The sequence below is a fragment of the Coturnix japonica genome, chromosome 1 (assembly GCF_001577835.2).
Source record: "Coturnix japonica isolate 7356 chromosome 1, Coturnix japonica 2.1, whole genome shotgun sequence".
NCBI classification, from domain to species: Eukaryota; Metazoa; Chordata; class Aves; order Galliformes; family Phasianidae; genus Coturnix; species Coturnix japonica.
The window spans coordinates 113,860,263-113,877,310 of NC_029516.1; the positions used below are offsets into that span (position 1 = coordinate 113,860,263).

The following is a 17,048-nucleotide window of genomic DNA, read 5'->3' on the forward strand; positions in this document are numbered from 1 at the left end:
TATTCTCTAATGCACAACACACAGGAAGAACTGTAAACATTTTCTTATTCTGATTTAGAATTTTTAATTTCATGTTTCCTCACTATTCTGCTTATGAAGGTTGGAAGAGCTGACATATGCTTTTTTTTTGTCTCTTTCTGGTTACTTATCTAGTTTATGTACTTGATTTCTGCATGCAGTTTCGCGATCTTTTAGCTCACTTTCTGTCCTGCCAGCAGTATTTTATTTCCATGGAGCCATAAGCCAATGAGAAAGTCGTTAATGTTCTTTCAAACTAGTTTCAAACTCTGCATGAAAAATGCTTTTCAGCTCTCATTTGAATATTTGTTTTCCTCAATTATTAACAGTGGAATTTAATTGATTCAGTGGCGCTTCTTGTGACCCATGCAAAAAAGTATATTTTATAGCTGGATAGTATTTGACCTTCAGTGCCATTGGATTTATCCTTTTTGAAAGCCTTTCATTGTTCTGTTATTTCTTATTTTTAGCCATCATGATCATTATGGTAAACAGTCTCCTAGTAACAGAAGGAATTGGCTGTTGAACTCAGAAAAAATATTAGCTTTTATTATATTTCCAACAAAGAGAAAGACTGGAGGAAAGCTTTAAATACCACACAGGCAAATCCTGGAACTACGGAAAGGCTGGAAACACCAAGCACTTAAACCACATACAGTTTGTGAATTTTAAAGAAAGTTAAAGATATTAAAACAGTCAGGAATGAAACGTTATGCACAAATCAGTCTGTGTATCATCTGTTGCTAAAGAATTTCACTCATAAAAGCTTCTGAGTACATCTTCAAATATCTTGCTCAACTAGAAATTTCTGCTCATAATCATACTGGCTATGTATGCAGTCTTGTGATAATACAGATTATTAAGAAATTTTATCCATTAACATGTTGCAACTGGTCTTATACCCAATATAATTCAGGATAAACATTTGTAACTTTAAAAACAAATTGAAAAAAATACTTAGCAGATGGAGACCTAAAATAATTTTACATTCACAATTCAAGCACTTCATTTATTTGCTTGGCAAATAAGTATTTCTGGAGATTAGAAGATGGAAGACATAAGGTATTTATGTAAAAATGTGAGCTTTTTAACACCACAAATACACACACACTATATTAGAAATTGACTGCTGCATATTAAATGCCATAATTTTTTTTGCAGAACTTGAGCAGTATTCTCCAAGTCCAGCTCATTCAACAAAATCATAATTGATGTTAACAGAAAATGTAAGAAAATGTAAATTGGAAAAGATCTTAATTTACTGTTGGCAAAACTCTATTGTAATTAAAAATATCTCATCCTCGTACAGTAATTAAAATGCTGGCATACAAAATGATTAATATAACCTTAAAAACAAATTGCTTGACCTGTATGATGACACTTCTTTTAAATAATCTCATTAGGATCTTTCTTCACTGATTTTCAGAGCATGGTAGAGAGTAAAAGAGCTGCAGATCAGATGAAAAAACAAATGAACAAGTAAGAAGAAGCAAACCAACCAACAAGCAAGCAAGGGATAGAGAAGCTTTTGGCATTTAACTGAAGTATTCCAACTGTGAAAAACTTCCTTTGAGCAACCTTGAAATCATTCTTACTTTATATAAGATTTTAAAGATTCCAGGAGAATGAAGTGAGATTCAACTGCCTAAACACAAACGTATTGAGCTTTATTCAGGTCTTGCTGGTTATCCCATGCTTCTTCTTCTTCTTCTTTTTTCTTCTTCATTTTTTTTCTTTCTTTCTTTCTTCTTTTTTTTTTTTTTTTTTNTTTTTTTTTTTTTTTTTTCTTTTCTTTTTCTCTTTATTATTCCCTGGACTCTTTCCTAGATGGGACATGAAATATAAATTAAGCAGCTGTCTGGGTGTGAAAAGAGAATGACAATAACTTCAACCTTTCCTATACAAGGTTTGCTACTCTGTAGGAGAGAATCCTAGATTCATCAGATCAGGGAGCGAGTAAGATAAAGTGACTTTGTAGCCCTAAGGTATGTCTCTTTCTGCTCTAGAGGTGACCTATGTACTTCATGTGATTAAAAGTACTTAATCAGTCTTGAAGTTCTGTAGCAAGGCTGTCATCACCACCTAACCAAGTGTCCTTACCTCCAGGGAGTATTATCCTCTTCTCAATTCCCCACACTTACCATTGTTTGCTTTCCATTGGCACAGTATTAACAGAAAGATGAGTGATATTCTTCATTCCCAGTCTGTATGCCTTCAAAGATCTTGAGCTCATCCCTCATTCTCATGACAATTTGCTTGCCTCCTCTAATCTGGCTTGCTGTTGCATTCTCTGATGAAACTCACAGTCTTATTATGTTATTATTATGTTTTATGTTTGCTTGTTTGTTTTTAAATTAGGCATGTCATCATTGGTGGTCCATTTTTACCTATGGACTCCATACTTTCTTCCGCATCACTTTGAGGCTGGACACAATGGAATGAAACTGTCAGAGGCCCATAAATGGTGTCAGAGATAGGAAGCACACCCAAGACCTCAGTTTATGAACATTTGTTTACCTCTTTCCAAGTTATCTATTCCTCCTGCTTTGTCAGGTTAGTATTTATGTAACCTGGTACTGAGTATTTAGAAACTGATAGGCACAACAGTTAATCTGCAGCTTTCACATAGCACTCATCAATGTCACTGCTTGAATTCTAACTAAACTCTTCATTGTCATTAATTTCCAGGAAGGGCAGAATGCCATCTAGCTGCTAGGGAGGACCTCTCACTACAGCATTTTGCTGAAAGACAATCAAAGAGATTTGTCTTATTAAACATTGTTTTTTGTTTTCCTTTAGATCTTAGCTTCATTTGAGAGCAATGATGACCACAGTGAGCTGAAGATATTTTCTTACAGCCCAACCTGAGTTCATGAGGCTTTTGAGATGCCTTGTCTCTAATCTTTTGTTATAAATAATGCTACACAGAGAAAATTCATATGAAATTCCCTTAATTGCCAAAATGAAGATTTCTGCCTTATAATTTCAAGTTCTTCACTTTTTTTTTTTTTTTTTTAACATAAATCAAATACAGTAAAATATTATTCATATATCAGGGAAGCTAGCGTGATTAATAAATGCTTTCTTAGTGTTCAGAGGAAGCTTTACAAGTACTACAATATAGATCACTCAAGGTCTGCACTGTTTGATAACTAACTAAAACTAAAGATGTGACCAAAGATAATTGAACAAGCTAGTGTAATGCAAGCTTCAGTAGAAGGCTGGAATTCAGTTCTTACAACAAGCACAGAAAAACTTCAGTGACTTTTTGTTGGTGCACACTCATTGCTTTGAGCGCTGAGCTGACAGACTGCAGCTGCTGTGGATAGTCTTAAGAACAATTTGAAACATCCCTTATCAGCTGTGTAGGTGAAGTTCTAGGTAGATTCTTGTTGCTTTCAATGCCAGTGACAACTACAGAGAACATCTGAATAATCTGGAAAAGCCATGTGGTTTTATCAGTGTTCCTAGCACTCCTACCAAATGTTCCCTTGCTCCTTTTGCTTGCTCACAGTTCCTGATACATTCAAATCCACTTGCAATTAGTAGGACTCTGTCTTGAGATTGGAGAAATCCCCAGAGCAACATTTACTCTCCGGTGGCCCCCAGCGCAGAGTTCTGTTATGCCAGATTCCTCCTGCCCATACAGCCAGCCTCCCTGCTTGCAGTGTACTCATCTAAGATGAGTACACTTGAATGTGAGCTCCTCAAAGCACATTTCTGATGGTGTACAGGTAAGACTAGAGGAAAGAGAAACAACAAAGATTCAAATGTTGATCTTATGTACAGAATTAGCATGTCCTTATCAAAGTTAATAAAAGAAAGTTTTAGTACATCTCCTAATGGCAACAGCTGTGCTGAGTGTAACCAATGTATTAGATGCTTTAGCAATTGCGTTCTCCCATTTGATCAGTATAAAGAAGTAATTAGGCAGTCTAAGGTGTGCTAGCATACATGGCATTAGAACATTTCAGTCCTGCAGCTATGCTTGTGCTCTTTTCATTTCTTTCTAAATTATTTTCCTGTATTGGATGACACCTTAAGTTAAATTCTTCTACACTGTCCACACATCTGAACATCCAGATCTCACTTTACTACAATGTGAGATAAGCATTTGCTGACAAGTGACAATTCTCACTGATCTGTGAAGGATATGGGCCATATTCACTTTGATCTCTGTGAACTTTCAGATGGATTTCATTGAACTGAAAAGGCTCTCTCTCCAAAAAACTGTATTTCCCTTCCCTTCCCTTCCCTTCCCTTCCCTTCCCTTCCCTTCCCTTCCCTTCCCTTCCCTTCCCTTCCCTTCCCTTCCCTTCCCTTCCCTTCCCTTCCCTTCCCTTCCCTTCCCTTTTTTTCTTTTTTTCCACAGTAATATAAGGCAAGTAAGAACATCAAACTTTTTAAAGACACAGGAACCTATGTCATCCAGTCCACAAGGGAGAAATATTAAAGTAATTCCATGTGGTGTGGTGTCCTACGTCTGCTGAAAGAGGAAAGATTGAGAATAAACATAATTTGAAATAAGAGACTGACATCTTTCTCCATGTGTATCTTTTTAGCCATCTGCTCTCTCTGCTCCAGGCCATAACCCCACATGTGTAAAATAGTGAGCACAGAGCCTACACACACATCTGAGGTTTAAGGATACCTTTTCACAGCCTAGTTTTTCATCTCTTAAATTGTACATTTTATAGAGAAGATGACCAGAAAGTGCACCTTTACCAACTCACTACTTTAAGTACTTCTTACTCTTTCAGTATTCCTACCAGTTACAGAAAACCTGATATTCTTTAGGAAAAGATGAGGAGCTGAAAACAGAGTTAAATGACTTGCTCTGGGCCATACAGGGACTCTGTGATAAACTACAATGTGATACTGTTAAATAACTCTCTAGTGGAATATACTTTCCTCTGAATCTGAACTCCCAGTTTAAACTAATGTATTCCACTGTCAGGCACCATGTTACAATATAGATGATAGTTAAATGATAGATTGGAAGACAGTTGCATATTCTCCTTATGTCTTCCTTGCTAATAAATTGTGATTCACATATATCCCATCAATAACTTGTTACGAAAAACAAAACTACCCAGATTAGATCAGGAATGACATAACAAAAATGGTATATCATGTTTCTCATTTTATTTTGGAGATAAAGAAGAGTATTTTAATTACTGTGATCTGACATGCTACCTCTAGAACAGAAGGTACAATACATTTTCAGCACAGGGGAAGTCTATTTTAGGCATTAAATGAAATAGCATTGGAATGAAAAATACTTGAAAGAAATCTTTCTTGGAGGAAAAACTGTAAAAACTGAGTTCAGATTTTATTGCTTCTGTCAAAGTATTAAATGCTATAATGAATTAAATTTTGGTAAATATGAATCTTGTGGTACAAACAAGAAATAACTTTTATTATTCAGGATAACTTGGGTGTGCTTTAATTTCTTAGATTTTATTCTTCTGCTAATTCTGACTGGAAGTTAAATAAATAGAAGGTTTTCTGAGTCAAGGTGCTCTAAAAATCAGTTATTTTCACAAAGACCACTTTTTACTCACTGATAGATCAGGGCAAAATATCTGATGTGGTCAACATGACAAGTGATTTGGAGGAGTTGGTGGCAAAGAAATAAGTGGAAAAGTGCTTCAGGGTTTCAAGGTTTTAAGAAAGGAGACCAGAGAAATGGCACCAAAACCCAAGGGGAGTATAAAAGAAAGTCTATTCATTCAAGAAAAAATCAGAGCAGAAATAAAATATTCATTTTTAGTACTTCTGTCAGGTAGCACAGATTAGCTGCTATGCTGAGAGGAAAAACAATTCTTGAATCTTCAGAAAGTAAAGATATAACAGTAACATAGCATCTTCCTGATGAAAAGTAGGCGTAGATGTCCTTAACAATATAAACTGAGGTCCCTGTTAAGGTCACAGCCTAGAAACTGTGGAAACAAAAGAGATACAATGAGGCCTTTTCTGAGTTCCAGCTACATACCTAACATATATTTTTGCTCATATGATTCATCAGGAGTATTTGCTTGCAAAGACCACATAAACTGCAGAAGAGCTGTGGTAACTGGAGAGCATCCTCGCTGCCCTGGCTGCAGTTGGGCTACCCTCCAGCTGTATGGCAGACATGGAGGGAACAGCACTAGTGAGCACTCTGGCTACAAGTTGGGGACCAGAAATTTGGGATACATAGATTCTGTTATAAACACTACAGAGGAGTATCTTTATTTTAACCAGAGGGATCTTTCTTACTAAATTTACCTCGTGCATTCAGTATTTAAATAAAGCAAGGACGGAATTATGCTGCATGAATAGGCACCTGACAGCTTTCCAGATACAATATAAACAGTCCTGAGAGGCTATTGGGGAAATATCTGAACTGACTAACTTCATCAGCACACATAGGATTTTGCTACACAGAGGTCACAGAGCATATACTTAAGATACACAGTCATAAACAAAAGGTGAAATATCAAAAATTGGACTTCAAGGAAAGAGTACAACATTTCCCAAGACAGGAAATTGCAAGAGAAAAATCAAATAAAATAGATTTTACAGAGAGAAAGAAATACACCATATATCACAATATATTTTTATATGACAGGCTTCAGCAGCTCCCAACAACTGGGTCACAACCTCAATGTCTGCTGGTTGAAGCTATTGCATTATTATCAACTGAGATCCCTTTTGCATTAGTGTTGCACTAATACCACCAAACAAACATATTGTAATACATCATAATGTTGGAATTAACTAGTGTTTTCTGATAAGAAGCAAGTCACCTTCTATTATCAAGCATCAAATCAGTTTTGTGTTTTGCTGATATGTTCTGCTCTGGTACAATCTGCCAAAGAAAATAGTTTGCCTGGCTATAGAGTGAACAGAAAATGTGACTGAATAAGATGCAGATAAAAATGGATACAGAAATCAGCCCTGAAGTACTGTAGCTTTCCCAAGGCCTTATTAAGAACTTGGAGAGAGTTACATTTGGCTTTGAGAAAATGTAAATGTTCAGGTCCAAGTTTATTGTCAGAAAATGGTAAGTTCCATTCAAGGAGTTTAAATAACAGCAAAAAATATTTAAAGCAAGACCAAATACTGTTTATTTGTGAGCCACACTTCACTTACCAGTGGAAAAACAGGTACAATAAATGGATAGTATATTTATAGTATAAATTTGGAACACAGATATTAAACATGGACGAAATGTTTCATTTTAGCAATTGAGTCCTGAACATCAGGGTTTGTCTACCTCAGGGATTAAACATTTATTTATTGATTGATCTGGTTTTGATGGTGAGTTAAGTGAGAGAGTATGAATTTGGCTTGTGTGTTTTCCAGGAGAGTTACGGCATACATTTATGCACCCATTTGGTGCACTTGAAGTGGTTTCCTTCCCAAGCAAAGGTTGATGCCATGTAACATGATCCTAGTGAGGGAACTAGTGGACTATTTTATTGTGGACTAAGGTCTTCCACTACATAGCTTTCTATATTTTTATGGCACATACAACATTAGATTCTTGGCAGCCTGCTTCTTATTTCATGTTGGTCTCTTCTCTCTGGTGACAGGTGACAGGACAAAGGGAAATGTCCTTAAGTTGCACAACGGTAAGTTTAGGTTGAATATCAGGAAAAACTTCTTTACAGAAAGAGTTGTTAGGCACTGGAATAGGCTCCCCAGGGAGGTGGTTGAGACACCATCCCTGGATGTGTTTAAAACTGTTTTGATGTGGTGCTCAGGGACATGATTTAGTGGGGGGTTGTTAGTTAGGGTAGTGTGGTTAGGCTGTGTCAATGATCTTTAAGGCCTTTTCCAACCTGAGCAATTCTATGGTTCTATGATTCTATCTGATATCACTGATGCTTGTAGAATCTGTTCTTTTCTTGTCTATCAGTCATCAAACTATAGTTAGAAGAACTTTTCCTCCGTTATATTCTCTATTTGTTAATTTTTGGTAGAATGTCCTAATAGCCATGGATAATACTGACAAGGACTGCTGTGTGTGCATTTAGTGGCTATAACAGGCAGAAACAGTAAGTAAATTCCTCATTGTGTAAGAACAATGTTGAAGCTGACAATGTGAAAAATGATCTCCTCTAGAAAAGGCATACTTTTATGGATATGGGCAGCAAAACCTTTTTTCTACCATTTATTGTATTATTAAGTCAGATAAGCTGTTTTTTTATGCTCCTTCTTATGGCATAATTTTTGAAATTCTATTGTAATATTGTACTAAAGACTGTATATCCTATATAACAAAGACTTCTAAGGCTACCTAGATATTCTCCTTGTTCTGAGAAGGAAAACAACAAAGTTGCAGTTTGTTTATCCAGAATACACTTCTGGCAGGCTGTTTTCTGAGTCATAGTCACAGTAGCAAAACTGAGAGAAGGATGAGCAACAAAGCTGCAGCCAAGGCTTCCAGACAAGGTTGTTCCAGGACAGCTGGTCAGAGACAGCTTGCAGAGATCTGGTGTGGTTATCTACTGCTAGCTGCATGACACTGAGAATTTCATAGAACCGGCTCTCTGTTTCTGGGGTCAGTGGGACTTTCTCTTCAGGGTCTCTGGAGAGATCGAAGAGCAGTGGGGGATCATGGTGCGTGACGAAACCTCCGTAGCAAAAGCAAACATGAGAGTCATAGCAACCACTGGAATCCTCAGGAGTGAAGTTTGGAGTGAAGAAAAAGACCTTCCAGACAGATTCACCTGCAGTTTCCAAACACAAAACAATAAATGATAAAAAGACCAACTGAAAATCATCTCGTCTTATGAAACTCTAATTTACACCACAATAAATCAGTCTCTCTATACAACCTCAGACAAAGAAGAACTGCAACATACTGAAAGAGAAAAACAAAATCAAGCAAAACACAGTGATTTTCTTGCAACACAAATTTATGAAACGATGACCACTTCAGTGCTTTGGGAGAACTTGGATTAACTAAATTACAGAAGACTTAAAGGAACTTATAATAAAAATAATTACATTTTTTTTATCTTTTTCTCCTTTCATCTCCTTGTGGTATTAACCCATCACACTCTGCCACATGCTTTCTTAGCAAACGTTGAGATAGAGATTAAATGTGATGACAGGAACTGCTATAGCAGATCATGTCTTAGGCTTCAAGAGGCATTCAAGATACATAACTTTTACAGTAGTTCAATTTTTAGGTGAGACATTACTTTGCAAAGTGGGAACAAAAAATCTTTCAGATAGGCAATTTTGACTTTGCTTAACAGTCTGTGTACAGACACTGAACTTCCTGCACTAGGGTAACTTCACTCAGTGCCTTCACTGTTCAAGATAAGAATTAATTCCTGTACTAAGAACAAGCAAATATTAATCATTTCCTTCAAGAAATGATCTTGAACAGAAGACTGGAGAACCTAAAAATACTTAACAAGAAAGGAATAAACAAGAAATGGCTATTACTCTCCTCAAGCATTACAAAATAGATCAGGCAGACAAGAACAGACAGGCATTTTAAAGGAAGCACACAGTCTTCCCCAGTTGGGGAAGAATGCATTTCCCCAGAAACAGATTGGGGAATAATTAGAGTCAAAATCTGCTTTTCATTCTTAAATTAATTCATTCACCTGTCCATCAGAGCACATACAAACACCAAAAAAACACAGTCATTAGTTATTTACTTTCCTTAATGCCCTTCTGCTGAATTTTTTGTCAAAGATCCACACAGAACCACAGAATGTTATGGACTGGAAGGGACCTCTGGAAATAACTGAGTCCATCCCCCTGCTAAAGTAAATTCCCTACACAAGAAAACATCCAGGAGGGTTTTGATTATCTCCAGAGAAGAAGAATCCACAATGTCTGGAGAGCCTGGTCCTGTGTTCTATCATCCTTGAAATAAAAATAAATTTGTTCTCATGTTCAGACAGAACTTTCTGTGTTCCAGGTTGTACCCATTGTTCCTTGTTCTGTTGCTGCACATCGCTGAAAAGAGGCTGGCCCCATCCTCACGATGCCTGCCCATTAGAGATTTAAAATTGTCTCAGTATTCTCCAACCTTCTCCATGTTGGACAGTACCAGGTCTCTCAAATTTTCCTCATGAGAGAAATGTTTGTCTTTTTTTTTTTTTTTTTTTTTTCTTTTTTAAATACTGGGTGAAAAATTCTTTGTGGTATTTTACTGATTTTTTTTTTTTTAAGTCCACAGTAATTTTGTTACTTTAGTAACTTGTTAAATATTTATATGTGCAATGACGGTTAATATTCATTAATCAAGTCATTTGTTCACTAGAATAGAAAGCACCTGAAGGTCTATGAAGGGCAGAAATGAACCGGTACATCACATGCTGTAACTACATCACACTGAATGTTTAAAGAAAGGTTTAAAGACATAAATGTTTCAGTGGATTAAAGAAGAGTCACAGACTGCAGTTCCAGCTCATAGCATGAATTTAAAAGTAAGTAAGTGACCTTAAGATTCTTTACAGCTTCTTCTGTCCTATGGCATTTTTCACATTGTAAGAGAATTCACCTTAAGGAACCAATTCAATGACAGAACATGGAGACTTCCAGTTCATTTGGTCTGCACTTAAATCAGGGTCAGAGGATGATGGTCATTACACGCATTAGTCTAGGAGTATCCTCTGAATGCTGCTTGAGAGTCAGTGCAAGGGAAGCAGCTCTAAAAACAGAGATCACCTTGCTGGCAGAGACAATAAGGTGTGGCAGCCTTTAATAAGTACCGAAGGTTTAGTGGGGAGGAGGGACAGGACATAACTGGACAGGATGGGAGCATTTCTCCATCTCCTTTTCCAATAATATCTTGAAAGATTGTCTTAGTATTTGAATTCTTTGTTGTTTCCTCACAATTAAAATTGAAAATAATAATCATCACAGAATCACAAAATTGAAGAGACTGGAAGGGACATCAAGAGATCATTGAGTCCAACTCCTCTGGTAAAGAAGGTACCCTACAACAGGTCACACAAGTAGGCCTCCAGATGGGTCCTGAGTATCACCATAGAAGGAGTCTCCACAACTGGATAACCTGTTCCAGTGCTCCAAAACCCTTACCATAAAGAAATTTTTCTGCACATTATTATGGAACTTCCTATGTTCATGTTTTAGGTCATTATTCCTTGACCTATCACTCTGCACCAATTAGAAGAGCCTGGCCTCATCCACTTGTTTCCCACCTCCCTTTATATAGTTATAAACATTAATCAGATTCCCCTTCAGTTTTGTTTTCCTCAGACTGGACAGACCCAGGTTATTCAGTCTTTCCTCACATGGGAGATGCTCCAGGCCCTTAATCATCTTTGTGGCCCTTCCTTGAACTGCTTTCTAGGAGACCCCTGTCTTTTTTTAATGTGGGAAGCCCAGAACTGGACACAGTATTCTAAATTGGCAACTCTGGGGAATATTAGAGGGGGAGAATCACCTCTCTTGACCTGCTGGCCACACTCTTCTTAATGCACTACAGGAAATCATTGGATTTCTTGGCCTCAAGGGCACACTGCTCACAGGAAATCTGTTGTCCAGGTCCTTCTCTGCAGAGCTCATCTACAGCAGGTCATCCCCCATCCTGAACTGATGCATGCCATTGTTTCTCCACAGGTGCAAAACTCTACACTCACTACTTTTAAACCTCATCAGGTTCCTCACATTCCAGTCTCTCCAGGTAAACAATCTAGCACTTCCCCTCAGACATCTTTGAATTTATGCACAGAACATTTCCCAGAGCAGAAACATTCTTCTCATTTATTGGTATTTAAAATATACATTCTGGGAAGCTATGTGATTCTATACTCAGCATTTCTTCTGGCTCTTTAAAAGTGCTTGATTGTCAGGACAAACAGCGAAGAACAGAAAAGGCCAAAAGGCACTATTATTTGGTGCACTGGATGCTTTTGTAGAACACACAATATGTACTCCATTTGAGAATTCAGTTCAGAGCACTGCAACACCTTGACAGAAGGGCAGAAAAAATGCATGAGAGCTCTGCAGTCAGGCTGTCTTAACACACCCCTACCTTTGATAGAACACTTCTACTGAATAACTTTGAAAACAAATTTTCCATCAACTCTTATGTAGTTGGACATTGTATCACCAGGCAATTCAAAGGGCTTACACACAATACAAATTTAAGAATTTGTGAATTATCGTAAGACCTAACAATAGGTTCATAAAGGTAAGTTCAAAGACATGGGAAAAAAAACAGAAACATAGAAGTTGTACTGTGAGTTTGTTGTTGTTTTTTTTTTTTTCCTTACAGAATAAAAAAATTCTTCAGGCTTGCCTATATCTACAGCATCTGTCATCTTGCAAAACATGTGGGATTGAAGACAGACACATGCGACACTATATCATGTGTATGAATTACACTGCTAGTTTTTTTGAAGAGCTGAATGCTGTCAGATATGCTGCTATGTAACATCATGCTTATATTGTGCAAAATACAGCCTTGGCAGAGTACTGTACAATTGCACAATAGTACAATAATCTATTGCACTGCAGTGCTTCAGAGGACCTGGAACTTCATGAGGTGCTGGAAAAACACAAGTGCAGAGTTTAACTACCCATTGCCTAAGCATTATAAAAGCTAAAGCATACCTGTCAGTATCTGTGTCTGTGGAGAAGCCAGTGTAATATACTAGGAGATGTAAAGAGCTGTTGGACTAATCTGTAAAGCTGATGAGCTGTATAAAGATCTTAAAAATTGAGAGTTCTCTCTCACTTACTCTCAGCTGATATAAAATCCCATTTTGTCGGAGGGTTATCTACAAGAATCAAATCAATCTCTCAATAATTAACAATACTTTTGCTCTTCAAACCCTCTGGACCCTCTTATTATTTAAAGATAACTATATCTCTCTTCTTCCCTGGGCCTAGTTGTAAAACTGTCAGGGTTCCCTCACAGCCAGTATAACAGAGTCCTTCCAAAACACAGAAAGCTAGCTACATGTCTGGAGCATCCTTCAAGATCCTTTCCCAGAGCATCATGGCTTCTTTATTCATCATCTATTTTTCTGCTCAGTAAATTGCACAATGGTTTCACTTGCTCTGTCTTCAGAATACCACTTTCCTTTGCATGTATAAAAAAGGAAAAGTCACAGAAGGTGCATGTATAAATAGTCTCAAGTTAAAATAGGTTGTAATTAGTTTGCATTGATCTCCTTGACAGACTCCTCTTCAGTTTTACTATCCTTCATCTATTTATTCTTCCATAATCACACCAACAACCAGAACTCCTATAGACAGGTAAAGGCCAGAAGGGTAAATAAAAGTATCTCAGTAAAACATATTAATATTTCCATGATGACATGACACACTGGATATGAATGTCATTCCTCTAATACTAGCACTGTGCTCAATTACTGATGGCTATATCATATTTTCTGATAAGGACTTGAAATGAACAGGAGTTATTTCTGTGTTATAGCCTGGACCTTATTTTTGCTGCATTTAATCTACAATGGGTGGATCTGGGCTTTCCTTTACTCCTATTATTTTGTTTCTTCTTTTGGTAGAAGAACAAGTTAAACAAGTCTGTTCTTCATTGCAAATTGATGAGCTGGTCTCTCCTTAAGACTCACTTGAGCATAACCCTTTGGGCATACCATTGCATACAAATGCAAATTGCACACAGTCTTTTACTGTATTTCAAGTGAGCTCTGTAGCCAAGGTACGCTCTCACATTCTAACTAAAGCCAACTCTTCAACTTTTCTACAGAGTAGCAGATTAATGTTCAAATTCAATCAAAAATATTCCTAAGATAACTGTTGTTATTACTGGACTAACTCCTTTCTTCCTGCTTAGAAGTTCAAGGTTCTCTACTAACTTTAATTCAAGTAGATATCACATATGTGTATGTACCCTACTCTCCAAAAATTTAGCAATTTAAAAAAGGTTTTTGTTTGTCGAGTTTTTCTAGAGCTATATATGTCATATGGAGAATATTATATGGTTTCTACACAAAAGTATATATTTTTTATTAATATGTACATTCCTTGAACAGCTTATAAAAATATGCTATTTCAGTTCAAAAGTTTTTAACTTTACTTGCTCAGTCAAAATTCGTATTCTTTAGAAACATTTATCTGGGTATCTTGGGATGCTATATTGTTACATCAGTCAAAAGACAACACATAATATTCTTGTGTAGGTGGAAAATGAGTGATATTCAAAGACATAAGGAAAGACATAATGTTAGTTTATAAGAACTGGTTGTTGCTAGAAGAGGCTTGCATGAAGAACTGTGAAGAATATAGAGTAATATAGAGCTAAAAACATGAAGGAAAACAACAGTGAGCTGGTGAGCAACTGCAGTGGAATTAGAGGTTCCGCTGAAATCTATTCATGAGCCAAGATAATCTGCTAAATGGTAGGAGCTGAGAAAGAATTATCTTCCTAAACTTCATTATAAAAAAGAACGAACACTCATTTATACATACACACACAAATGGGTACAGAAACTATGTTGCTAAAATCAGAAGTGCCAATGCAATATTATACTTCCTAGTAGGAAGGTAACAGGTACGTGGAAACATACATTTTGCCTAGGAAAAATAAATAAATAAATAAATAAATAATCACTTTAAGTAATCTACTGCATGTAACCCAGACAACTGCTAAAGATTTGGCTGCAAAGTCTATTCACTTACTGAACTGACCATGTGATTTCCAGTTCATTTAAAGAACCGTCAATATAATTTTGAAGACAGATAATGTTGGCACAAACAAAATTATTGGTAACTTCCTACCTGTTTCTTATGCTTTTCATGTACCAGTTATCCACTGGAATTAGAAAGAGATACAGCTAAAAAAATGAAGAGCAACACACTTAAGAATGTAACAATGCATAGCTAGTTTGCTAAGGACCACAAAAATGAAAAAGAAAACTATTCAGAATTATATTTTGTCATTTGTCCTTTCTGTCCTTTAAAAATTGAAGACAATAATTCTTATCTGACATAAAGTGGATGCAGTCATCCTGAGTGGTGTGAACAGGAATGCAGGATTCATACTGTTATTTTCCTGATATTGAGACAAGCACACAAGGCAAAGTTGCAAAGACAACTCAAGCAACTACTGCAACTATTTTCAGACAAGTTTAAAATTGTCTGCAGAGAAGGACTGGAGTTTCCTGAAAGACAAAATGGTGACCACGTACCAGCAGTGTGCCCATGTGCCCAATAAGGCCAATGGCATCTTGGGGTTCATTAAAAAGAGCATGGCCAGCAGGGCAAGGGAGGTGACCTGCTTTACCAGAGGGGCTGCAGTAGAAGATCCCTAGAAGCCCCTTCCAACTCAGTTCTGCCATTCTGTGAACTGAGGTCAGCTCCAAGAATTTGTCCATAAATGTCTCTTTCCAGACATTTTTTTCAAAATTTGGGCACAAAAACAAATTTTGATACACAGAATGCTACTAAAATATTCAAAACCAATTATCTGAAAATTGATAGTGAATTTAACCTTTAAATACAAATTTATTTTTTTTATTTCCAAAATTGAATCATTTAAATATAAATGGTGACATAGCAAAAGGAATTCTTTTGTTAGACTCAAAAATGGAGTTAAGAAAAATTGCTTCTAATGTGATGCTACAAATGCAGTATCAGTCCAAAATATAAAAATGAAGAAAGTAAAGAAGGAATGGAAGGAAGAAAGAAAGAGAGAAAGAGAGAGAGAGAGAGAGAGAAAGAAAGAGAGAAGGAGAGAAAGCAAGAGAGAAGGAGAGAAAGCAAGAGAGAATGATAGAAAGCAAGAGAGAATGATAGAAAGAAAGAAAGAAAGAAGAAAGAAGAAAGAAAGAAGAAAGAAAGAAAAAGAAAGAAAGAAGAAGAAGAAGAAAGAAGAAAGAAAAGAAGAAAGAAAGGAAGGAAGAAAGGAAGGAAGAAAGGAAGGAAGAAAGGAAGGAAGAAAGTAAGAAAGAAAAATCCCAAATGATTCCTCTGATTTTACCAGAAAGAAAACTTAGAAAAAAATACGCATGTACAGAAGCAATTAGAACTACATAAATAAATAAATAAATAGTTTTTATCTGATAGCTTGGCAGTGTGCTAATGCACTATGCTGCAACTGGAAGTCTAATTATGAGTGAAAAAGTTTAAATTTGTTTCACTAAGGTTGTTATAAGCCATTCCTTCCAAACCAATACTTTAAAGGAATGGAGAACAGAAGTTTATTGAAGGATGCGATGCAGAATAACATGAATAATGTACAACAAACACAGTTGAACCCCTTCCTCTGCAAAATACTAAATTAAACATAAACACTAAGAGTGCAATTTCAAAGACAACTAGCAAGAACATTCTTAAACATTTATTCCTAAGAAAATTTCTAGAAGTTGTCTACTATCTATTTTCACATGGACACATTTAAGGTTACGGTTTTTCAGAGTTTGAGCAGTCATCCAGTATGAACTTCTATGCAAAAATCAAACCTCATTTTGCAGTTCTCCAGTCAGCATGAATACTTGAGTTTGAATAGAATACTAGTTTTAGGAAAGCAGTGAGAATATTTTATTGTCCTTAGCGGTATGGAATATGGACACAGAGAGCTTCAGCTACTCTCCAGCTGACAGTAAGTGATAGAAAAGGGAAACAACCTTGACACTTTCGTACTTTCCAGATTAAGGAAAGTAGGCATAATGAAAAACAAGCTTCACCCTTCTGAGATGCTATAATATGCTAAGATCTGCTTCTCACCAAAAACAAGATCAGAGAAGAGTCTCCTGGGGCTGTAAATGGAATGAATTCATTTTAATTTCACTGTATATAGAACTTAAGTGAAGAAAGCTTAGAATTAATTTGAAGACAGGCTACTTCATCTCTACCATTCCACTAATGTAAAATCATTCTGGATAGTGAACTCTGTTCAGTCATGCATAAAGTAATCCAAATAATTGAAGATTGTAATTTTGAGGTTATTTTTTCCATAAGGAGTGGTTCACCGGTTCACTGGTTTAGTGTCCAGAAAGCCTGGCTTATGCTTTCCATTCTGAAGCTATTCCTGCCCCTTAGTGTGCAGGAAAAAAAAAAAA

The 17,048-nt window shown here is 36.4% G+C and overlaps 2 protein-coding genes and 1 long non-coding RNA gene across 16 annotated transcripts in view; 1 reads left to right on the forward strand and 2 right to left on the reverse strand.

The window, feature by feature from the left end:
- The window catches only part of LOC107306151 (rho GTPase-activating protein 32-like), a 670,538-nt gene that overhangs the window by 239,502 nt on the left and 413,988 nt on the right, over nt 1–17,048 (reverse strand). The gene's annotated exons all lie outside the window — the stretch shown is intronic.
- LOC116652501 overlaps nt 1–17,048 on the forward strand; it is a 659,218-nt gene that overhangs the window by 236,225 nt on the left and 405,945 nt on the right. The window lies entirely within an intron of this gene.
- STS (steroid sulfatase) overlaps nt 7,777–17,048 on the reverse strand; it is a 97,543-nt gene continuing 88,271 nt past the window's right edge. For all 8 annotated transcript variants that reach the window (XM_015848904.2, XM_015848910.2, XM_015848896.2 and 5 more), the window contains one exon: nt 7,777–8,738. In XM_015848904.2, coding sequence (XP_015704390.1) covers nt 8,356–8,738 — 383 coding nt within the window. In that variant the 3' untranslated portion in view covers nt 7,777–8,355. The remainder of the gene's footprint in view (nt 8,739–17,048) is intronic.